The sequence below is a fragment of the Pelecanus crispus genome, chromosome 8 (genome assembly GCF_030463565.1).
Source record: "Pelecanus crispus isolate bPelCri1 chromosome 8, bPelCri1.pri, whole genome shotgun sequence".
NCBI classification, from domain to species: Eukaryota; Metazoa; Chordata; class Aves; order Pelecaniformes; family Pelecanidae; genus Pelecanus; species Pelecanus crispus.
Window position 1 is genome coordinate 45,549,021 of NC_134650.1, and position 24,520 is coordinate 45,573,540.

Here is a 24,520-nt window from a genome sequence, read left to right on the forward strand (position 1 = left end):
GGAGAGGGGCTTCCCGCGGCCGGGGAGGAGAGGAGGAGGAGGAGGAGGAGGGTGGAAGGGCCTCACCCCCGTCCGGGACCCCTCTGCGGAGGAGGAAGAGCGGGAGAGAGAGTGAGTCTCAGAGGCGAGCTAAATCCCAGCGTGTCCTCTAGCAGCGGCACCGCAGCAGCATCCTTCGGCTCGCCGGGGCGGGGTGGTCTCTGGCGGCCTCTCCCTCCCCTTTTATTACTGTGATTCTTGTATGCACACCTACGGCCCGCGGCGCTGCTGCGGAGCGGAGCGGGGCGGGGGGGGAGGGGGCGGGAGAGGGGGGGGGGGGTGTCGTAGGGAAAGGGAATTTAAAAAAAAAATGGTAATAATAATTAAAAAAAAAAAAGAAGAAGAAAAAGCAGCCTTTGCGGAAACCCAGTTCTTGTCACAACAAGCGCCCGAAATCTTCCGGAGCCCGCGGGGCCCCGCCGGCTGCTGGCGAGGGGCGGGGGCCGGGGTGCGCGGAGCCGCCGGGGTGCGCGGAGCCGCCGGGGTGCGCGGAGCCGCCGAGCCGCGGAGCTTCAAAACCGCCCCGCGCCGCCGCCGCGCTTTTACTGCCCGCCGGCCCCGCCCACCGCCGCCGCCGCCCGCCAATGGCCGAGCGCGGCCCCGCCGCCCCAGCCAATAGGAAGCAGGCGGCGGGGTGCCGCGGCGGCCGCCAGCGTCGCACGCAGGCGGCGCGCCACACACACACACACGCACACGCGCGCCTTGCCTGGCTCTGCAATTACATATACACACATTAAACATTATATACGTGTGTGTGTCCCCCCGCCACCGCTATAATTTTAACGTTTTGGCCCCAAAAGGAGCCAGCGCCGCGCGGCTCTGGGCGGGGGCGCCGCTCGCCGCCGCACCTTCCCTCGCGCTGCACCGAAACCCGAAGTTTTTAAGCGCTTTTTATTTTTTTTTTTAATTATTATTATTATTATTATGGAGCCAGGTTGATCTCTCAAGGACGGCGGGTGTCGCGACACCGCTCCCATCCCCGCACCGCCCCGCGATGCCGACGCAACGGTGCCCCTGTGCCGGGCAGGTCCTTCTTCCCCCCTTTTTTTTTTCCTTTTTTCCCCCTAAATATATGCATTTTAAGGGAAATAGCCCCGCGGTTCCTCGCCTGCCGCCGGGAAAGGCCAGCGGCTCCCTCCCCGCGTTGCGTCTCGCCCCGCTTCGCCCCTCGCACCCGGGGGCTGAGAGGTTCCTCTGCAGCTTTGGGGCCGTTTGAGGGTATTTTGTTACTATTATTATTTAAAAGAAAAAAAAAAAAAAAGAAAACAAGAAAACAGTGAGCGCACTTAAGTTGCTATTTTTATTTTTTTTTTCGTTCCGGCCATTCAGGCGGATTTTCTGGTGCCTGTGAAATCCGCCCCTCTGCCTTTTTTTTCTAATGATATCATTAGAGGCAATCAGAGCGGGACAATTAGGGACGCATGGTGACCAAGTGTAAACTCAGGTATCGGGAAAATTCCTGCGAGCTGCCCTGTCCCACTCGGGAGAAGCGTGGATCTGCCCAGCGAGGAAATGAAGGTGGGAAACAGCGATTTCCCCCCCTCTCCCCACTCGGCAAAAAAAAAAAAAAAAAAAAAAAAAAAAAGGAAAAAAAAAAAATTAGTCACTGCAAAATCGATTCGAGCCCGAAGAGACCAAGATAAGGTGGAAATTAATTAGCTGTCACTTCGGCAGGGCTCCTTCCCGCTGCCTCCCCCGAGCCCGGCTGCTCCTGCTCTGATTTCTAAGCGGTGATCTTTTGGTTTCTTACACTGTAATTCTGCCTTTCCCTCCTTGCAATTTGTGTGGCTTCGTGAGGCTTTAAACAAAGATTATTCTTCCCCCCCCCCCCCCAAAGTCAGATCGTGATTTTTTTTTTTTTTTTTGCTGGCTGCCGGTACGAAGGGTCCCTTCCCCGCTCCCAGCCGGCCGTGGGAACTCGGCGATGCTGTTAATTACCGGAGATTTTCTTAATAAGAAAGGAAACGATTTTATGCGATAGCTGGCGAAAAAAAAAAAAAACCCACCCAAAAGAAAAAAAAACCCAGCTCCTCTACAAGGAGGTAGGGTTTAAAAATGATCTGCGATGGAAAAATTGTTTGGAAAGTTTCGCCGGATGCTTCGAAATTGTTATTTAATTTTGATGAAAATAAATGTAAATGTTTTGGGAGGGTTTCATCGACCGAGGAAACGTGGATTTTTTACGAAAAGCAACAGTAAATTCTGCGATACTTTTCATGTAAATGTACAACTACCGAGAAAACTTTTTTTTTTTTTCTGGAATAATTTGAGAACGACTTCACGTTTTTCTCTTCGATTTTCAAAAAAAAATCATATCTCTCATAAAAACTGGGGCGTTTTCTTAGCGTCCATAAGCACACGGGATTTCTTAAACAATACAACTTTTTCAAAGGAAGGAATTTTTAAATGCAAAAGCTTGACCAAAGCCACCCCTGCGGCGTCCTAGAGCTGTCCCTTCCTAGAAGCCTGGGACGCTCTCGAGAAATAACCTTTTGAATCTTACCTCTCCTCGGCTGAAAACTTTACCGAGATGAGTTTCTACAGAAAACCGAGAAGCAGCAACAGGTCTTTGCTTGCTGCAGCTGGGAACTTAACAGAGACTAAATGAACGGGCTCGGGAAAGCCCAAACTTCGCATTGCAGGAAGGGAAAAAAAACCCCAAAAGTCATCATTATGAAAAATAACCAGCTTCCAAACGGGGGAGCGCAAAGAGAGGAGCCCTTTCGAGCCCGAGGGAAGAGGCACCGGGGACAGGCGCTCTCGCCCCGGGCTCGCCGGGTTCCTCTCGCCCGTCCCCCCCGGGGCTCCGCCGGCGGCGTTTGCCCGAATTGCCCGGGCAGCCCGGGGCGGGGAGGCGGCGGGTTTCCCTCCGCAGCTTTTATTTGCCTTTGGCGAGCACCCGAGAGCAACAACCTGGACCCTTCCCCTCCGCCGGGGCTCTCCCCGCGCCAGCTGCCCGGGCCCCGGTGCTCGGCGCTGCCGGTGCCCGCGGCCGCTCCCCGCTCCCCGCTGGCCGGCGGCGGGCGCAGCGCTCACCTGCCCGCCCCGGGGGCTCTGCGCGGCGTGTGCTGCCCTCCAGGGGAGAGCGGGGGGCTTGCACCCCCGCACTGGCACCGCACCGGCACCGCACCGGCAGCGGCTGCCCGCCCCGGGACCCCGGTTGTGCGGGAGGATGGGGCGGGGGAGGCGGAGAGGGGACAGGGAGACAGAGAAGGAGAGATGGGGAGGAAGGAGGCGAGGGGAGGGAACGAGAGTGGGGGGAAACGAGACGGAGGATCAAAGGAAAAGAGGGCAAGTGAGTAAGCAGGCAAAAAAGAAAGAGCAAGAAGCGTGTGAGAGAGAAAGAGAATGGAGAACGGGAACAAGAAAGAAAGCCTGAGAGTGGCACAGAGAGAGAGAAAGAAGGAAAAGAGAGAGAGGGAAGCAAGGAAGGAAGGAAAGAAGGAAAGAGAGAGAAGAGGAAAGAGAGGAAAGAAGACAGAAGGAAGGAGGGAAAGAGAAAGAAAGAAAAGAAGGAAAGAAGGAAAGAAGGAAAGAAGGAAAGAAGGAGCAATGAGGAAGGACAGAAAGAGAGAGGAAGAGAGAGAGGAAAAAAGAAGGAAAGAATGAAAGAGAGAAAGAGAGGAGAGAGGGAGAGCAGGAAAGAGAGAGAGGAAGAAAGAAGGAAGGAAGGAAGCAAGGAAAGAGAAAGAAAGAAAGATAAGAAGGAAGGAGAGCAAGAGAGATAAGGAAGGAAAGACAGAAAGAAGGAAAGAGAGAGAAAGAAGGAAAACAGGAAAGAGGAAGAAAGAGAGGAAAAAGGAAAGAAGGAAAGAAGGAAAGAAAGAGAAAGAAGGAAAGAAAGAAAAAGAAGGAAAAAAAGAAAAAGAAGGAAAGAAAGAGAGAGAGAAAGGAGGGAAGAAAGAAGGAAGGAAGGAAAGAAAGAAAGAAGGGAAGAAGGAAAGAAAGGAAAGGAAAAGCTATGTCTTGGCGATGCAAACAGTGGCATCAGGCCAGCGAAGACCCACGGATGCTCTCGGCCGGCTGCTCACCCGCCAGCCTCGCACCTGGACCGGGGACCGACCCAGGAGCGGGCACCCACCGCTGCCTGCGGGGGCTGACACAAACCCCACACCTATTTTCCAGCAGCGGGCGATGTTGCTGGGCTCAAACAGGTTCGCCCGGGCCACCCCCACCCGCCCTGAGGTGCCTCCTTCGACGGGTTATTTCGTAAGCCCAAGAATTCGGTGGTACACTGTTTATTCACACATGGAAATCCACCTCACAGTGGTCTGAAAGACTAGTTTCTAGTACTCAGCTAATACACTGTATGACTGAAAACCTCATTAAAAACCTGTTGCCTTTAAAATTCACAGCCTTTTTTATTTTTCAATATCGAAAACCAAGCAGAGCAGTATCGCTAGTTCAGCGCTCCTTGCTGGGTGCGTTGCGTCTGTTTTCCGTGGCTGCCCTTGCGTGTTCAGCCTGCGCTTCACAGGCATGATTCCCGCAGCACAAGGAGTTTCTTTCTGCATTGTTCACAGGGTTTGCAATCCCGGGCTGCGTTAATCTGGCACTCCCTTTTTCTAGGTGTTTTCACAAATTGTGGGTGTTTCAAGAAAGAGCTGCATTTCACCTTCTGTATGAAACACCGGGATCCTTTTTTAACCTCTTTCACCAGAGTATTTTATTCAGTTTGGTTAAAATGGGTGTTAGAAGTGATTCAGGCACCTCCGACAGACTAATTCCATTTAGAAGGATGTTGGTGGCCCTGTCTGCTTCCCTCTGGAAAAGAGGCTTTCCAGTGGCATCCGTACGAGCCACATCAGGCTGCTAGAGCTAATGTAAAGGCTGCAGTACGCGTGAATAGAAGAGACCCTGGCAAAGTAATTCGGGGCAAATTTCAGGCCTGTAGAATCAAAGCAGCGAATCGAAGCAGCAGAAGAGACGTCACCTATTAGCAAACGCCTCACTTGCTTAAGGCAAAGTACCCTGATTTCTGTAAAGCCAGCTCAGGCCCTGTTTTTCGTAAGCCAAATCCACATAGGGAACAGCTTTACTGAGCGCCTTGCACGGAGGCTGGAGGGAGACGTAGGTGGTCTGGTAGGATCTCAGCCCCCTCTTGATTATTAATGTATTAATTAACAGCACCGTTGCTACCTCCCTCGCTTTCCCTTCCTCAAAGGAGAGGAGGAAGAGAGCGTGTTGGAGCGGAAGCAAGTCCCACGAGCTGCAGCGTGGCGATTTGGGGTGACAGCGGACAGACGGACGGCGCTGGCGCTCGCAGCCCGGGAGCGCAAATCGCAATGCTGAATTACACCGAGGTTGTAAATTGCTCACCAAAGGCCCAATCCTGAACTCCCCGCAGAGATATCAAAGTCGCTGGGAGTTTTCCGTGAGTAGGAAGTGGAGGAATGAGCTTCAAACATTTCGGCCCAGCTCCACATGGGTGGTCTATTATGCCTGGATGGATTCCCACTGGCTCCAGCAGCACTCTGAGGTAGTGAAAAGGCTCTTCCTAAATGCACCCCGTTGCAGAACCAGGGCTCTAAGTACTTTCTTTGAATGCTTACGAGGGACTTGGGTGGAAAGGTGAAGCCTCGGGCTCACCACAGCTGCTCCGCAGCGTTTAGCCTAGTATTGATATTAATCTGAGTTCGAAAAAAACACACATAGTTGGGGGGGGGTGGGGGGTGGGCAGGAAAGACTCCTGAACCCAGCAGAGTCCTGGCCTTTGATTCGCATTGTGAAAAAAACCCATTCAGCGATCAACAGCGGCCACAGAGAGAAAATGCGTTTGCATCTGCCCAGCTACATCTGCAACTATTCAGAGAAGAGCATCCGAATTTGTTCCGCTTTTTGGTTGGCAGAGCAACAGTCAGCTCCGATGGTGGATGTGTATCGGTAGCATCCAAGCCAAGCAGATTAGAAACCAAATTCAAAAGCCATTTCCCCCCTGCTTTCCCCAGCACACTTGAAAATAAACCTCCGTTTCATTGTTCCCATGACCCTTCCATCCCACTCTACTCAGGAATGTCGGGATTCTCAACGACCTTCCTCTTCTTGGGGTAATTGTCAAATACATTAATTCTATAAATAATAAATCATGCAAACAAACCATTTACTATCCTATTAAATGCAAGCGAGAAGCGTACTTTCTGACAGCTGGCAGACTTGGAAGCCCACGTAAAGGCTGGATATTGCTTTATTCATGACCGGCCAGTTTGAGGTGGAAAAGTGATCAATTTGGGAGTTCCTTTGATGAAAAGCGGGGTGTTTTCCCCCCAGCTATAAGACAGGATTGAGAGACCACAGTGTTTCTCTAACCTTGGGGGGCACTCTCCCAACGGCAATGGTACGGCGCATCCTTTTCTGTGTTTGAGAAAGACTGGTGATGCTGGGGCAGATTTTGGGGTGTGCGACCCCTCACACGGCTCGCCCTCAGCCCAGGCAAGAAGCCACCTGGCAGCCCTCTGCTGCCAGGCACCATTTTGCAGCCTGGAAGCTGCCCGCCAACAAAGACACTCAGAAGGGAGCCTGGGCTGCCACAGATATGCACATTGTGTAGGGCAGCGTTTTTCCTCAGTGCACACCGCTCCCGCCCGACGCCCCAAACCGGGCCCGATGCCCCAAACCGGGCCTGAAGCCTCAAACCGGGCCCGACGCCTCAAACCGGGCCCGACGCCCCAAACCGAGCCCGACGCCCCAAACCGAGCCCGACGCCCCAAACCGGGCCCGATGCCCCAAACCGGGCCCGACGCCTCAAACCGGGCCCGACGCCCCAAACCGGGCCCGACGCCCCAAACCGGGCCTGAAGCCTCAAACCGAGCCCGACGCCCCAAACCGGGCCTGACGCCTCAAGCCGGGCCCGACGCCCCAAACCGGGCCTGACGCCTCAAACCGGACCCGACGCCCCAAACCGGGCCCGATGCCCAAAACCGGGCCCGACGCCCCAAACCGGGCCCGACGCCTCAAACCGGGCCTGATGTCTCAAACCGGGCCCGACCCCCAAGCAAGGACCCTCCGTTAGGCCCAGGCTCCCTCACAGTCTTTACACTGCACAAAAGGAGGAGGGGGCCGGCGGCAGCACGGGCTTCCCCCACCCCCGGGGGCTCTCCTCGCCCAGGCGACGGCGGGCCACGGGCGACCCTTCCCCCGCCCCCCGCTTCGCCTTGGAGCCTTTTCGGCCCCTCCGCGCCGCCGTAGCCGCGTGCGGGAGGGGCGGGGCTAGGGCCTTGGCCCCGCCTCTCCCCGCCGCCGGCGGCGCCGCCATGGAGGGGGGGGTGCGGCTGCGGGCGGGTGAGCGGCGCGCGCGGGGTGGGCGGGGCAGCGGCCCAACGTCACGGCGGGGCGGGGGGCGCGAGCGCGGCCGTTGGGGGCGGCCGTTGGGCTGAGGGAGGGAGCGGGAGCGGGGGGGAAGGGAAGGGAAGGGAAGGGAAGGGAAGGGAAGGGAAGGGAAGGGAAGGGAAGGGATGGAGGCGCCGGGCCGGCGGTCGCAGCGCTCCCCCGTGAGGCGCCCGCCCGCCCCCTCAGCTCTGCCCTCCTCCAGGTGCCTCCAAGCGGGACGTCCGGGAGAAGGTGTGGGACTACCTGGAGGCCAGCGGCCTGGCCGATATCCCGCGGCCGGTGCACCACCGCATCCCCAACTTCAAGGTACGGCGACCCGCTTGTGGGTCTGGGCCGCTCCTTCCTCTGCCTTCCTGCACCTGGGACGGGGCAACCCCCGGTATCAATACAGGCTGGGGGATGAAGGGATTGGGAGCAGCCCTGCGGAGAAGGACTTGGGGGTACTGGTGGATGAAAAGCCGGACATGAGCCAACTATGTGTGCTCCCAGCCCAGAAGGCCAACCGTAGCCTGGGCTGCATCCCCAGCAGCGTGGCCAGCAGGTCGAGGGAGGGGATTCTGCCCCTCTGCTCTGCTCTGGTGAGACCTCACCTGGAGCCCTGCGTCCAGCTCTGGGGCCCTCAGCACAAGAAGGACATGGAGCTGTTGGAGCAGGTCCAGAGGAGGCCACAAAAATGATCCGAGGGCTGGAGCCCCTCTCCTACGAGGCCAGGCTGAGGGAGCTGGGGTGGTTCAGCCTGGAGAAGAGAAGGCTGCGGCGAGACCTTAGTGCGGCCTTTCAGTACTTAGAGGGGACCTACAGGAAGGGTGGGGAGAATCTTTTTAGCAAGGCCTGTTGTGACAGGACAAGGAGTAATGGTTTTAAACTAAAGGAGGATAGATTTAGACTGGATATAAGGAAGAAATTTTTTACAGTGAGGGTGGTGAAGCACTGGAAGGGGTTGCCCAGAGAGGTGGTGGAGGCCCCATCCCTGGAAACATCCCAGGCCAGGTTGGACGGGGCTCTGAGCACCCTGATGTGGTTAAAGCTGTCCCTGCTCGCTGCAGGGGTTGGGCTGGATAATCTCTAAAGGTCCTTTCCCACCCAAAGCATTCTATGATTCTGATTCTTGCCCCAGCCTTGGGCCTTGCCAAGCCCCGGAGCCCAGGCTGGCAGGGCTCCCCCCACCTGCTCCCTACTTGTTGTTGCAGCCCCTCACACAGGCAGCTGTGAACCGCAGGTTCCCATGGGCTGTGCGGTTGATGAGTGACAGTAGAGGGTGGCAGAGCTCTGAAAAACCCCATGATGCGAACAGCACGCATCTGTGATTTACAGCGAGTAAGAAACGCAGGTGTCCGTACCTGACAAGACGTGGCAGGCATGTGCTGCATTTTAATCGGGAGATACAAACCCACTTTGTGACTGAGATAAATACACTTCTGCGTGGGGAAACGGAGGTGTTCAGAACTGGATTTCCCTCCCCAGGGTCTTCAGCAGGTCCGTTGGGATGGAAAGCTGAGCTCACCCATCTTGTAGGACTTTGCCTAGGAACATACAGCTGCTGAAATGCGAATGGTGGCCAAGTTGTTGCTGGCAAAGTGTTGCTGGGCAGTGGTAGGAGAACCCTTCTTCCTGCTCTGGCTTTGTTTGGGACACCAAACTCTTCCTAGTTTGGTGGGTGGGAGAAAGAAACGAGGACTTTCAAGTATTTAGTTACTCAGGCCACTGCTTTATTGTCTGCCTATTTTAATCCAAGCTTAAGGTGTGCAGCCCCGTATCTGCCATATGTTGAAGAAGTGATGGCCAGAATAGCATTGTGGGGATGTGTGTTGGGTGTTTTAGCCCATGAGCAGCATTGGGAGATTGGCTCTGCTTTTGCTCAAGGGACTGGCAGAAACGTTCTGCCTTAGTTCGGCGCTGAGGGAAAATAGGTGCTGAAGCGGGTGGAGGAAGCCTGAGGCTTTATCACGCCCTTAAGCAAGGAGATATCAGAGATGAAATTACAAGGCGAGTGTGTGCTCTGCTAAGCTTGAGCACCTTGCTCAGTTAAGAAGTGAATCTTCTGAGTTCAGTATTGTCCTGGTTTCGGCTGGTACAGAATCTCTGTAAAGAGAGAGCCTTGTCCAGAAAGTCTTCATCTAAAAGAGTCTTACATTATGGCTTGTATTAAAGGAATCTATTTGTATTTGTTGACTAAAAAGGGGAATTGGTCTCCAGCTTTGAGTTTGATATGAGGGTGAAGTCAGGCAAAGTGAGTGTACTTGGATCCCCTCTTTTTCTGAGGCCTGCAAGGTACTACTCAAGCGCTCAGCATCTGTTAGTATGTGAGAGTTTCCCATAGAAAACATCACAAAATTAGCAGTATGTTCCTCATATGTAAAATGTGGGGAAATCAGCCTCTCTATAGGATGAAAGACTGTAACTTTCCCATCTCTGCTGTGAACTCTTTGGTGATGCACTGATATCTTACGGAAACAGGGTGCCTCCCATGCTGCGACGAGGCTTCTGGGTTTACAGGAGTTCAAAGCTGCCAATACTGTAAAAATAAATCCTGATGCTCCCCAGAAGAATGCTCGCTTTCTAACACTGGAAGTAAGTGAACGTATTCTCTTCTGTCTTGATTCCTTTCTTCATGCAGGGGTCTCACCAGGCTTGCTGCTCTATTAAAGAGCTGGATGTGTTCAGCAGAGCACGTGAGATTAAAGTGGATCCTGACAAACCTCTAGAAGGTGTTCGGCTAGCTGCGCTGCAGGTAACGGCACCTATGCACCCCTAAGGCGGAGAGTGGGACAGAGCGCAGTCTATGGCAGCATCTCACAGTCAACGCCTGCCATTTCTCCGGTGGGAGCTTTACGAGCAGTAAGCCTCGTGAGGTTGCTCGTGTAAGGATGTCTTCGCTGTTTTGGCAAATGGCAAAGGTGCAAGTAGAGTTCGGGGAAAGTAATGCGTTTCTGCGGAGCTATAGCTGTTTCACTGTCGTTGTATTCTTATTCCCTGAAACATGTAAGGTAGCCTTGTCTCACATTGCCTTAACATTTATTGCAAGTTGAATGTGTGACAGACTTACCTCAGACCTATGCATGGCCACTAGCTTTATATGTGTAGCTCATTCGTGGACATGCACTTCAGACCAATAGGTATGTCTTGCCATCTAGTTCTTAAATAAAATCTTGTCTGGAATTTTGTTGTACTGGAGGGGATTCATCTGCAAGCGCTACACAATCAACAACACTAACTACTCTGTAGCAAATAAGATGATATACCACATGGAGACCTATGGGACAGTAAAAATATTTCTTTAGTGTACAATGAACCCACCTCTTTTTAATGTGATAACTTCTTTGTTACACAGGCAAGGAAGAATTTGTTGGTTCCAACACCACGTCTAAGAACTGGGCTGTTCAATAAGATTGTTCCACCCCCAGGTGCAACTAAGGAGATCCTGCGAATATGTGCTACATCTCGGGTAGGAATGGAAAATGGGGGAGGTCTGAATGAACTTGTAGAAGAGTGTTGTGTTATGATAGTCCAGTTAGCGGCTGGAAAACGAGACGCTACCTGAAATACTGTTCTGCTAGTATGTTATTCCTGGATTTGTGTACACATCCACCATTAATATTTTTTTTGTTGGTACTTAAATCGTGAGGAAATTCAGTCTTTTTGCTATATTTTATTAGCAGAATGGTATCCATGTTTTGTGAATGCTTTTTGGGACGTTAGAGCAACTTTCCTAGGTGACTTAGATCTTTAGGTTTCTACTAAATAGTACTGCTATATTTTCCTGCAGCTTTGAGCTAGTGAGCCCTGTAAGGAATATGTTAGTGTTTGCAGATTTTGCATAATCTGGTCAATAAAATATTGGGTTTTACTACGTAGGAAGGATCGGTTCTTTCAGAATCCTAAGTCTGCAGAAACGTTAGTTCTGTCATTTGCATCAACCGAGGTATAAAAATGTGTGACCGGTTTTCTTTTGAAGTGTGGTATGTTGCTGCCCTCTGGTGTTAAACAGCATACTGTACAGCTGAAGGCATTTGGCCCAGAAACCTGCGTTATTTTAGATGCGTCTTTATTTGATATGGAAACGGTAACTTGTACAAAATGAATAGGCCAGCTATATGGGGTCTATTTCATTCGTTATCTCGGGCTAAAGGCAATAAAGTTCCACAGTGATCCTGTATACAACTGAGGGTTGTAAATGGATGGTAAATGTTAGCGACTTTGTTTGTTGGAACTTCTATTAAGGTCATTAACTAATTAAGCTTTTCAGGGTTGAAGAGCACTTTTGAGAGAGACCTTTCTCTTGACCTGCTTCAGGCCTCATATCTGATCTGTGATCTTACCACCATGTGTCTGTTTTTTTCCCCTAGCCAGGCGTCGTAATGAATAAATGCTATTAGCAGTTTATATTTACAAAGCACTGTGCAAACAATTCTTGCCCCACTGCTGTGAAGTGGATAATGAGCATTATTACTGATAGTCAGCCACAAATTACTGATCTTTTTGTTTCTGTGCTCTACACAGAAAATATTTGGCTTTTTATGGTGAGGATTAACTTAGCACAAAGTTGAACTGGTGCGAGGAGGATTTACATTACGCTGTACGTATGTATTAAAAGTGAATGAATTGCAAGGTATCTTTCTAAAAGTTTTAAATCTCTGATGCCCAAGTAAACACCATTTTTAATTTCTGCAGCTCTGTACAGACTTTTGTTAGGCTATGCTCTTTAGAGAGGAGCCTCAAGAGGGGTGGGTGGGAATGAGCGGGGAGAGAGGGGAAGAAAAAAAGGATGCCAGGGCTATGTAAGGTTTTTCTTTCCACTTGCCAGGAACAGTGTGTTTTTCTGTTTGTTCGTCTCCTAGATAGAAGGTTACGGCCAAGGTAGCTTAGCTTTGCAGTGGCACATCCTGGATGATGATCATGCAGCAAAGTGTTGAGGAATGTAGTCTCAGGAAACTCGTAGGCAGCTTTGGAAGGTGCTTGGAAAGATACAGGTGTGGAGAAACTGGCAGTGCAGTGTGAAATGGAAAGTGATCCAGCTTGTGTACCTGGTTGCGCTTCAGTAAAGCGTTTTGTGTGGCTTCAGACAAGCAGCTTAACATCTTCATGCCGTAGCTGGCTGTGTCTAAAATAACTTTGTGAGAATTAATTTAAGATCTTGTAGTGCTCTGATATTCCTCATGGGCATGAATTTACACATTATGACTTCAAGGTGGTGGTAGTAGTAGTAGGAAGTGTCGTTTGCCCTCATTTTTAGAAATGGATGTCCAATAAAGGGTTTTGAAATATGAGGTTTTGATCCTAAATAAGTAACCTTGCCTAGAAAAGTGCTCACCTCCCTTCACTCTCCTTGAAGTGTGCCAAAATTCTTGTCACTGTAGGGAATGTATTCTAGGATTCCCTAGAGGATAACTTTCCAGACATGTACAGTTTGGCTATACATGGAAGAAACACTTTGAAACATGGGGAGTTACTTGGATTTATCAAAATGTGCTGAATTTCTGCCTCACTGGTTGGAAGACTGCACCCTGCGAACTGAAAATTATGTTTTTCTTGCAGGGTGTAAGAGAATACAGTGTGCCTGTAGGTCTTGATGGGAAAGCACGAGTGGACTTGGTTGTTGTAGGATCAGTGGCTGTCTCTGAAGAAGGTAAGATAAAGCCTTGTAAGCTTTTTCAGCAGGAGAGTCACAATTCACAATGTCTATAGGCTACACTACATGTTCCTTTTGGCAGACCAGAACATATCTTTGGAACTGAATTATGCTCTTGAGTTCTGTCTCTTCTGTGTGACAAATCACTGATCCCAATCCAACCAAGAGGAGTCAATGCCTGCTTTACAACAATGCTGCCAGGACTTAGTGGGCAGACAGCAGTGTGGTTTAGGGCATGCAGGCCAGTGTTTTGGCCTTCAGTAGAACTATTCAGGCAAGCAATTTTTTTTTTCTTTTTTTTTTAAAAGAATCGGAGGGCTCCCTGTTCAGAGGGTCTGCTCTGCTCTCACAGGGTGTGTGAAAGGACCTGTGTTACAGCTGCTGATTCAGTACCTATTTGGGGATCAGATTTTGCGTTTTTCTAGTGTTTCGAAGACCTGCTGGTGCTATTTTTCCACTGACTTTGTCCATTGCCTAAAAATAACACGCTTTTTGTGTGTGACCCAGACTCCTCTTTACCCACATGGTTAACCTATGTTTGACGTGACTAGAGGGTTCTAATTACAATGGGTAAATGGGCTTCTGTGTTAACTGAGTTGGACTAAATTTGGTTTATTCTGAACGGGAGGCTCCTGGGATCCTTTAGGAGTTCATTGAAACTCATATTTTATTTTAATTTCAGTGCTGATTACAAGGCAAGTTGCATTCTGTGAGAGATGCTGATCTGAATTTTTCCCGAGTTACAACTCTGTGCTTGGTTTATCTGTTGCAGACTGCTTAGTTTAATTGCGTGCTTTTGACAGTTACCAGCCTTTCCACTCTGCTGTTCCTGTGTTTACTGTCACTGTTTGCTTTTGTGTGTTTTAGGCTGGAGAATTGGAAAAGGGGAAGGTTATGCAGACATGGAATATGCGATGATGGTATCAATGGGTGCAGTGCAGGCGGATACACCTGTAATTACTATTGTGCATGACTGCCAGGTAAGTTAAAATGTCCACTCTCAAGTGACAAATCAGGACTGCGTGATACTGAATAGTATGTCTGAAGAAGAGACTTGGAATGATGTTGGTGTAGCATCTTGCCTTTGTTTCCACTGTCATTGCCAGATTTTTCAGTGTTGCAAGACATCAGGAATGATGCGCAATTTTAGTAAATTTCTTTTTAATTATTTACCAAATCTCTTGTTCCTTGTAGGTGGTTGACATAGCAGAAGAGCTTCTTGGTGATCATGATTTAACTGTGGATTATATACTCACTCCAACAAGAACTATCAAGACTAATTGCAAACGACCGAAACCTCAGGGAATAATATGGCATAAGGCAAGTTACCTCTGCTAACAGTGGCTTACTGGTACTGCTATTCTGTTGTAAGTCCCCCATTTTTACATATAAACACATTTGTTGTATTAGAAATACTTGGAAAAGGAGCAAATGTGTTTGTCAGATGAAGCAAAAGAACAGCGTATGTGTTCAGCGTTTTTTAAGTGGTAATGGTGAGGAGGAGAAATATATTATTGAAGCTGAGGTTGCTGGCTCAAATGGATTGTAGGGTGAGAGGCACTGGAAACATGTTAGTGGATTTTGAAGATAGACATCGTTTCTTGTAGTCGTTTGTGGTATAATAGTCTGTGTAAGCTGAGGGGCTTCTGCACCTTATGTGTTTTATTCCTCAGTGCTCATTGAAATTGGCTCTGTTTGTTTTCTGGAGCCAGTACCACAGAGAGAGCTTTATGGCATTAGGCTGTGTGAATGGGTGGAATATGTGCTGCTCTGGTCGTGAAAGGAAAGCGTGACCTAGTGGCTGGTACGTTGCTGTTTACGTAGTGGATGTATGGGATTAACTTGCAAAGGATAACTGAATTTGTGGCTGGAGCTCATTTTCAAGTGGAGGAATAGTGACTTTATACTGCTTTAAATCATGAATCATTATTTATTGATAAATACTGTTTTATGGGTTTGCCCCCCCGCCCCCGCCTGGATTGTCAGAAACTTTAGCAGCTTCACAAATGGTTTCAGAAAAGCATTTAGTGAATTGTTTTACTGGAAGTTCATGCTGGGAAAACTTTTTCTTTGTCATTAGATTTTCATTCCTAAAATCATCCAGTTAGGGAGGAGACGCAATCACGCATGATTGAGTAACAGCAGGAACACTGAAATGAGGAATAGTATACCCATGGCTTGCAGAAACCACTGAGGAATTACTAGTGAATACTTCTAGGGAAATCAAGAGTTGTTTGTTAAGTGCTTGCCAACCAGCAAAAAGAGTTAAATTTGTTAAGGTAATGTAGCTACAACAAACAATTCTAGCCCCTACTATTTTTATTCCTATGGTGGGAGAGTATTTTACCCTGCCCGTGGTTGAGGATTTGAGGTTATAAATAAATAAATAAAAGCTCTGTCTGTACTAGTGCATTTTTTCCATTGAATTATTTTTGAATCATAATTTTTTTAGGATATTATTGAATGTAATTGTTTTGAAGGCCTACTCCTTGTGCTCCATCCATCTTGCCAACATACTTTCGATCACAGTCTGTCTTGGTGTCAGACTTCAATCTCAGTAAGTGGTCTTGCTAACATTTTTTTCTTTTTTTTTTTTTTTATTCTGTCTGATTCCCTTCAGCAGCAACATTTTTCAAAGGTCTGGGGAACACAGTCTCTTGCAGGGGCCACCAAATTTTTTGTGAAACTTTTACTGCTCATGAAAAGTCAGTCAGTCCCAAGCGATGTATCCAATTCAATGTTACCTTTGCATTTCTTTGCTTTTTAGAGAAAAAAGTCAAGATGAGTGTTATACTATACATCTCATAAACTAATGAAGTATTTGCCACAGTTCCTTTGTGCTTGTGTCTAAAGCCTGAGGAGATGCTTAGTAGAGTCAAATCTAAAGCTTGCGCTGCACTGACTTTAGCCAGTTTGCATGAGACAGTGAAATTTTTTTTCTATACTAATTTCTACATTAGTGGTGGTGTCTGAAAAATACAACTCTTGTTGAATTTTCTACAGCTTTCACTGAGAATGGAGCACATTACACAATTAAGCCTTTGAATATTTGAATATAGATTTAACACCTAAAACTGCTTTTGGCTGTTCTTCAGAACGTATGTTGATTAGATAAGAATATTGGAGAATACTGGCCAGAGGAGGGCTAATCATTACCTTTCTGTTGTTCTGGGACAAGAACAAAGTGTTGTGTCTATAAGAAGAAGAAAGAAGTTCACAGTTTTCTTTCACAGGGAGCTGAACCACTCGTAATATGTTTGGTTTGTGGTGGTAAGTGTATGATCGACTCTTGCACAGAGGGTCTTGGAGGTGGGAGGTCTACCTAATCGACAGGGTGTTAAAAATGCAGGATTTGATACAGGCTATTTAAGTGTTTGTCCTTTGACTTTTCCTGGCTGTTCCTACATCCTTTTCTCTACATCCTTTTCTCCTTCAAATCCTGGCTTTACTGGTGCATTCTTGTTCCTAGGGGCAAAACTAAATGAACCAGGAGGTAGTGAGTAAATAAATAACCCGCTTCTAAATACGGTGTTTTGGCAACAGAAGGTAGCTTAACTTTATTGTTAAGATGTGTGATGTGTAAAATACATTGCAGAAAAGTTTATCCTTCAGGAACATGGCTGGCTCAAGCCAAGACAATGATTTAAGAGCTTAAATTAAAGGTGTTTGCAAACATGGGATTACAGCTAAGCATTGTTGTAAAGGATGTGCTTTCCTGAAGCTGTTAGGATAAACAGCCATTAATACATACACTCTGTTTTCAGCTGGAAAGAGGTAAGAAGGTACTTTGCAGCAAACAAAATACATTGTCGTCAGGCTACATTTCTGTGCTCAAAGGGGTACTGCATTTTCCTGGAGTGCTTTTGTTGTGTGCCATGTAGGAAGGAAGTAGTGTGTCAGATATGGGGATGGGGTAAATAGGTGCTCCTCTGTGAGTTAGTGGTTCACTTCTTGGGGTAATTGGCATGACTTGCCCTCAGTTGTCTCCTTTCGGTTCTTCTCAGTGCAGAACTTCCAGCTGAGCTATTTCTTGCTGTCGAGGTAGTATGTTTTTCCAAACAGGAAGATATGAATTACTTGCTGTGATTTTTGTCACAGAAATGCTGATATAAACACTTCCAAGGAAGTGTAAGAGCTACAGTATTATTAATACCAAAGAAGCATTGTCAGTATCAGTGCTAGGCACCTTAGAAACACTTCTGAGTCCAAAGGTGGTACTGGAGTGTGTGTACGGGTAAGTTTTCTGCACCCGAGTTCAGGGTTTTGAGAAGTCAGTATGTGCTCTTGGAGGACAGCAAGAGCTGCTAAGAGCTGAGCACTCTGGAAAACTTTATTTGGATGCCAGTGGAGAATTATTTGGCTTCGTCTGTCTTGAAAATCTAACCCATTGTTTCTGGGAACTCTAAATTCATGAAACGACTTACTTTCTCATTTAGTATTTTGTATGGGTAGCTGTGATCTTTATCTGTGACACTGGCTATTATATTTGTCACAATTACAAAGTTATTTGTGCTGTGCTTATTTTAAATTGAAACTATACGGACCAATTAAAATATTTGGGGTCATGTAGAGGGAAATGAGAGTAGTTGGTGGGAAAAATCACTAGATTCTAGCAAGCATTTCCTTCTGTTTCTTTAATCATTCTTTTGTTGAGAATTTTACAGAAGTCAGAGAAGATTTCTCCCAAAATGAAATGAACTGGAGGGAATCCCTGGGTCTGATGTTGAGACAGTTTAGTATGCAGTGGCAGAGATGGAAACTATCTGACAGCAAACAGCTTTTGATTCGTGTCTGTGATAGAATATTTGGAAAGTAAAATGAGGTTGTTTTAAAGCTCAAAAAACTCACACAGTGAAGCGGGGAAAACCTTCAGCAGAGACACAGTGTTGCCATCAGAAGAAAATTGCTGTCAGTTTAGCCAAGGTTTGTTTTATTTTGTTTTTTGGAGGGATACCGTGAGCCGGGCACGCTTCCACGCATGGTTAAACGTCTCAACACCTTTCCAAATCTGACCCTTGCTGCAGAGTCCCTGGAATCAGTGGTTGCTGATGGATTCCAAATGTGGGTTGCATAAGTTTCTCCTGAGGGACGCTAGCAGACTTCATGGGCTGCCAGCTCCCAGAAATATGCCCTCGGATCGCGTGCACATATTTGGACATTTTGTGCAAATGAATGATAAAATGTTCGACTGTGCTGGCCCGTCCTAGCTGTCTTGGCTTTCTGCTTTAAGCCCCTGCGAGCTCAGTGCTCCTTGAAGCAAGCAACTGATGAAGGAGACAACGCGAGAAGTGGGCTCTGTCCTGGAGGCCTTTATGAGGAGTCTGGAGTGGGCCAAGATGAATCTTTCAAACACCTTCTGCCTACCAGCCTCAGTACTTGGAAGGGCTGGTGGATCTGCTGTGCTAAAGATTGTTTGATCCTGTTCACAGCCTTCCACAGCAGGGCAGCAGCATCTTGGCTCCGTCTTGAGCTGTGTGTTCCTGTATCAGTTGGTGTGTGCAGATGGGTAGCTATATGAAGCAGAATTAAATAGCAGACCTAGCACGCTCTCCAATCTATAGCTGTCCTTCCCTCATCTGCCATGCATCAGAACTGCGCCGCCTCTGCTGCCAGGGAAATGGAAGTGGTGTTTGGCTTGGCCTGTGCTGTATCAGGGGTCAGCATTACTCATTCTGTCAGAGAACAAACATATCTTTCATTTTCCCCAGCAAAATATTGAAAGTGGCTACATTCACTGTTCTGGAATAACAGAGGTTGAAGAGAGCCCCGATGTTCCAGCAGAGACGTTGCAGAAGTCCATCTGCCACTACGTTGTTTTGGGCCCAAACCAGGTGTTGTAAGAGTGGATGCTCAGGGTTAAGTGTTGGGACATTTGTATTGGCAGTCAGTATCCAAGACTGTTTTCTTCAGGTTTCTATCAGAAAGGGGCCACATTTCCCTTCTCAGCTCCTTTCCCATAGCCCGGTAATTGTGTGCCAGAAGAATTCATCTACCCTGCTGTCCTCTTTCCCCAAGGCTCTCCCAGCTATGGCAGGGAGTAGGCAGGATTGTTAAATGATTAATTGCCTTTGGTGGAGTTATTTTTAACCTGAATCACTTCGTTTACTGAGTTTATAGCACAGACCCACAAGCACTTCTATTGGCCAGCCCCAGAGGGCTGAAGTATGGAACTGGCCTGGGAATTGGTGGTGGTCAGGGGATAATAGGAAACTTCTTCAGCTGGCTTCACTGCCAAAGCCAATCATTTAGCTAAATCCCAACACTCAATACAAAGTTTACAAACATCAATAAACGGTTTGGCCTTGACTTTGTAGGGATGGGGGGAGCAAGGGAAGAAGCTTCCGCCGCTGGGTTTGCCCAGGTCTGCGTAACTGGATCAAGCAGACTTGGGGTGGAACCCAAGTCCCCTGCATCCCGGCTTAGCCTAAAGCAGTAGGCAAGGCTAGGGAGGAGTGACCAGCCGGCACAGGACCAAGAAACGTGCAGCTTGTTTGAAAGAGAGGAGGAATATCTTTGGCCTCTCTCCACATGGAAATAAATCATTGCAATCCTCCACAGCTCACAAGACAAAAGAAACTTTTTGCATGATCGTAATTAGCAACACATTGTACTACCACAGAGTTCTTTTGTTTGCTGTTTTGCAACAGAGCAGAGCAAGCTTTTTCCTCTCCTCTGCCACCCACTGCCCCCTTTGCCCTTTTGGCTCTCACCCCGGGCGCCCCAAAAAAGGTAGAGAATTGGTTTGTTGAATTGAAACTCTGAAATCCCAAACTGAGTTTCTGCCTTTCCTTGACATAAAAGTGGGGAAAAATAGGGAAGGATTTGAAAGCTTTGGCTCAGCTGAAAGATTCTCCTAGAACCCAGGGAAAACAGCCTTTAAGGTAAATCCCCTGTCTCTGTTTCATGGCAGAAGGACGTCAGTTGACAGTGTCAGAACTTGTCTAATGTAGGTTTTTTACAGAATGTTTTCTATTACAAACAAATCCGAGTGTCAAATCAACTGCCGTTGTTGCTTTGGTACTGTTACCTCTACAGAGGGCGGAATTTAAGGTAATGATAGGTTTGCCTTGTGGGGTGGTGTTTGATGAGCAGAGCTTCAGCTTTTATAGAAAACTAGTTTGTAGCCCTCATGAAGACATACATGCTGTTGTAATTTCATGTTCCCGAGTTTGCAGGGAGCCTGAACCGATAGCTCAAAGAGCTCCAGTCAGCTGCCAAAAACTACTGGTCACTCTAGTGAGAGGAGAGGCCACGGTGAAGCCTGGCCAGTTGAAGTCTCTTGGAGAGTATGCTGGCCCTTGGATTATCTAACTCCTCTCCTCAATTTGTCCTTGAAAGACTGGGAGTTCGAGATCATCCTCTCGGTGCCTGTCTCTTTGATTCCCTTAAACTGCGAAGTGGTGAGGCTTTGCCCTTGGTAGCTTTGATCTCTCTAACTAAACATCCAGTCCATGCCTTGGGAGCTGAGATTAATTTCAGGGTGAAAGAAACTGTATGTACACTTGGTAATAGGTTGAGGTTGTGCTTTGGGCTCAGGAGTGATTAGTTGCATGAGAATAGAAAAATGTTTTTCCTGTTTGGTTTAATTAGCATAGAGCTTACATTTCACATAGAAATTTGACAGAGGACAACAAATGTTCCTAATTGTTGGCCAGTAAAAACAAAGTAAGATGGCTTCAGCCATTGGTTTGATGTTGTTATCGCCCAGGGAAAGGGGAGTTTGCTGTCAAACACAACAGTCTAAATTCTTGGCTGAGAAAAACAAATCAGTCCAAGAATCCACAGAGCAATAACTCTTCAAAATCTGAAAATGGCATGTACCTTTCAGAGTGCGGAGGCTCCCAGAGCCCCAGAGGAAGTCCTTGCCTCTCTGTACCGGCTGCCAGATTGGGCCAGATTTGTTCAGAAATTGTTCTCGGTCACAAAGTTTGCTTGTTTAAAGGGCCTGATCCCATAACACCTTGACTCTGGGTCTGCCGTGTGGCAGAATGGAGGTGGCCTCTGCCCATACTGGTTAGTCCTGTTCCGCCGTTTGTTGTACTAACAAGATAGAGCTAGGACAGGCTTTCTGTAAATTATATTTTTATTTAGTTTTGCCTGAAATCAAACTTGCTTCTTTGCTCCTCAGAAGAGGAGCCCTGGGAACATTTAAGACACTTCTGTTGACTGTCTTTCCTGCTACCTAAACCAAATGTTGCCTGCACCCTGTCTTTGATTTTACTCAAGTCACTTCAGAGCTGGGCTGCTCTCCCTAGAGATCTGTAAATTTTAGACTTTATGTGGTGCAGCCAGATCCAAACTCACTCTGACTATAATTGTAGAACCAGGAATTCAGGGGCTCTGAGATGAGAGAGATCTGAGGTGGGAGATCTGCAGGCATGTTCTAGCCAGGATATATGCTGGTGCCAGTCCAGTACAGCCCGCTGAGAAGTAGCGGCTCGTAAGCTTGGGTGCAGTACCCTGCTAGAGTGGCTTGCTCACGCTGTGTGGGCTACTAGCTTGGGTCTCTGCTAGCTCAGGCATCGCTTCCCTAGGCTCTGTTTTGCTCCCTAAATTTAAGAATTGGATCTTGTGTTGATGGATGTTCTGCTTGTCCAGCAGCCAAGTACGAATTATTCCTCCTTCCAACTGCAGTCTGCAAGCCAAGAGCTAGACCACATTAGCTAGGGAACCACTGTGTTTCCTGCCAGTCACTGAGTGCAGCCTGGGGCATCTCATGCCTGAGATGGATAGGGTTCAGCTGTTGAGAGGAAGAGCCCTTCCAGAAAAGCTGCTTATGAACTGGGGATGGACAGAGGGCTACAGGGTTCACAGTTTTGAAGTATAGTGTCCGGGCGCTCTTCCGTTCGCTGATCCAACCCAGCGGACTGGTGTGGGATCTGATGAGTAGCTGCGGGTGGTGTGTGAGGTCAGATGACAAGAGGAAGGTTGTGGTGATGTGCCACAGCCAGAGAACGTGCCTCCAGCTGGGCCCACACTCGTAGGAGCCCCGCTACAAGGCACGCTCCCCGGCTGCAAACTTAACACCATCGGCCCTCCCCATTGTATGACCCAGCCTACGGGATATCCTGTTTTGGGGGAAAAGAGCGCAAGGAGGTCTGCAGAATGAAAGTGTCTGATGAATTGTAGGCATGTAAGATTCTGCCAGAGCAGGAGCACAGGCCCTGGGTCAAAGCAAATATTAAGGGATAACAATGAGAATGCGAATCTGAAAGCACCCTGATAAATAGATGTCAAAATCGAATAGTTCTGAGTTTGGTTTTGGTTTTCCTGCTGGATCTACATTGTGCTGCTTGCTTAAAGAGTAACTAATGTTTATTTTTGTCCTGTAGTGTGTATTTAGGGAGCAACGTCAGAATCGGGCCAGCAATTAGTAACATTTTGAATGCTCTGGCACTCTGAATGGTAGCAGTATAATAAGGTTCCTCTCTTTTTATGGCACAAATGGGTCCTGATGGTCTTCTCCTTTTTCTGGAAGGAGAGAAATCTCATAATTGTATCTGTCTTACTCCTTTTTAGGTCAGCTATGAGATGCTGGAAAAAATCCCCATCCTAAAGAGCCTTCGATACAGAGAGAAGCAGACTGGCAAGGATGTTACCCTCCAAGATGAACATTCAGACTTGGCAAATGCCAGCGCACCAGCAGCGTTAAATGAGAAGGCGATGGCTGAAAATACAAGACCGCAGGCTGCAATGGGCTCGGCTCAAATAGGACGGCATTATGTTGAAAGTGATTCTTTAAGTCCCAGATTAGAGGGATCTGGCATGATTACTACTGTGTATGTGGGGAACATACCTCCCAGTGTAAGAGTGAGCGAACTGAAATGTGCTTTAAGGGAATTCCGTGCAACTCCTTTACGACTGAATTGGCAAGGAGCGCAGCGCAGGGCTTTTCTCGATTACAAGGATAAAGCAACCGCAGAGAGTACTGTATCCTCTTTGAGAGGCTTGAGCCTCGGGGGTAATACTTTGCAAGTTGAGCTGGCCAAGAATCAGAGAAACAAAGGGCAAGTAGAAATCAATAGTCAGAAATGAATATGAATAGAAGAAAAAAAAAATAGGCGTGTTTTCATTGTTTTGTGAGAAGCCAACCTAAGTTTTCAAGGATATTAGTATATCCTCTGATTTCTGCAGGCTAAACAACAAAGTGCAAAGCCAGCTTTCCAAACAAATGAGGCATACATCTCACAGCTGACTTGCCTGCCTCATTCCTGCAGTTGTACATGCAAAGTGTATTTGTCGAGACAGATGACAGGGGCCATTTCTCTAAACGGTTATCCACAAAGTGCCCACGCTCTGCGTATTTGTTTTTCGTTGGCTGGGGGTTGATTTGCTGTTCAGTGTCTGCATTTGTTAGGCCTGGGTCAAAAACCTGCCCCTTGGTAGCTGTGTGCAGCCACGTGTAGCGAGGTGGTTATGTTCTGTCATCTAAAGGTTGTACCTGCAAATTTGTACTCATGAGCTTAAAAGCCAGCTGCAGAAAATCTGTCTTAAGGGTTACGATTCTGTTTACTAAAAAATGGGCTTCGCCTGTTGGGAGTTTTCAGCGTATTTTTCATAAAAATGGCTGGGGGGAGAGATTTTCCTTTTTGTGCTCTTGAAGAACAGCTGTGGAAACACTGGCTCAGCCACTGAGTTCTAGCAATAGCTATTAACATCAGGTGGAAGAGATGGTAGCCCCCTTTCTCAGCTTTTTGTTGTTAATTGAGCCCTTTGTAAACCTTGTATTTCTTATTGCAGTCTGGCAGAGGAAAGTGAGGACCAGTTTTCTCCTTTGCTTTTCCCCAAAACACTTCAGCTGCCTTTTTCATGGATGCAGATAATTACAAAAGAGATGCTTTTCCTTATTATCTTGTCTCTTATAATTTGGTGTGATTCCATTGCCTCCGTGAAATTACATTAGTATTAATCGTTGTAGTGGAAATGAAAAGCAGACGGACCAGGGTCAAAACCTGTGGGTGCCTAGTCTGGTACGGACTTGTCTGAAAAGTTACTGGAGATGGTGACAAAGCCTGTTCCTGCTGTGCCTTTGCCACCACCAGTGTGGTGTGGTCTTCCTGCACCCACAACATCAGACAGTGGTGAGGGTTAGACAGCAGCACTGGCAACGTTTCATTCTGAAAGTGCTATCAAGTACTAGCTTGAACAGCAAGATTTGCACATACATGAACATTCACTTACGGCGTAAAGGAGAATGATAATTTATGTGGTATGGCTTTTATTACTTTTTTTTTTTCCCCTCCGGTTTCCTATTCCTGAAAAACAAGTTGAATTTTGGCTGAACCATCCTTTCTAAACAGAAGCACTTTTGCCATTGATGCTGGGCACATAGTCAAAGTAAGCATCTAAATGGCTATTTTTTTTAAGTGTGAGTTGGAAACTTTTTTTTAGCCAGAGGGTACTGTTAAGTGTATTTTAAGCACGTTATTATACCTCAAGGGTCAGACATTTCGTACAGTGTTAAATAAAAAGTTCTCATCGTTATCATGTACTCTGTGCAGAGGGGCTCAAGGAAAGCATTGCTTC

The 24,520-nt window shown here is 47.7% G+C and overlaps 1 protein-coding gene across 1 annotated transcript; it reads left to right on the plus strand.

Moving 5' to 3' along the window:
- The first annotated feature begins 7,289 nt into the window (after positions 1–7,289).
- Positions 7,290–23,029, plus strand: MTHFSD (methenyltetrahydrofolate synthetase domain containing). The gene is made up of 8 exons (XM_075715638.1): positions 7,290–7,317; positions 7,568–7,671; positions 9,983–10,096; positions 10,697–10,810; positions 12,901–12,991; positions 13,862–13,974; positions 14,189–14,314; positions 22,514–23,029. Exons 1-8 carry the CDS (start codon positions 7,290–7,292, stop codon positions 23,027–23,029), a joined length of 1,206 nt encoding a protein of 401 aa, XP_075571753.1.
- The last annotated feature ends 1,491 nt before the right edge of the window (positions 23,030–24,520 follow it).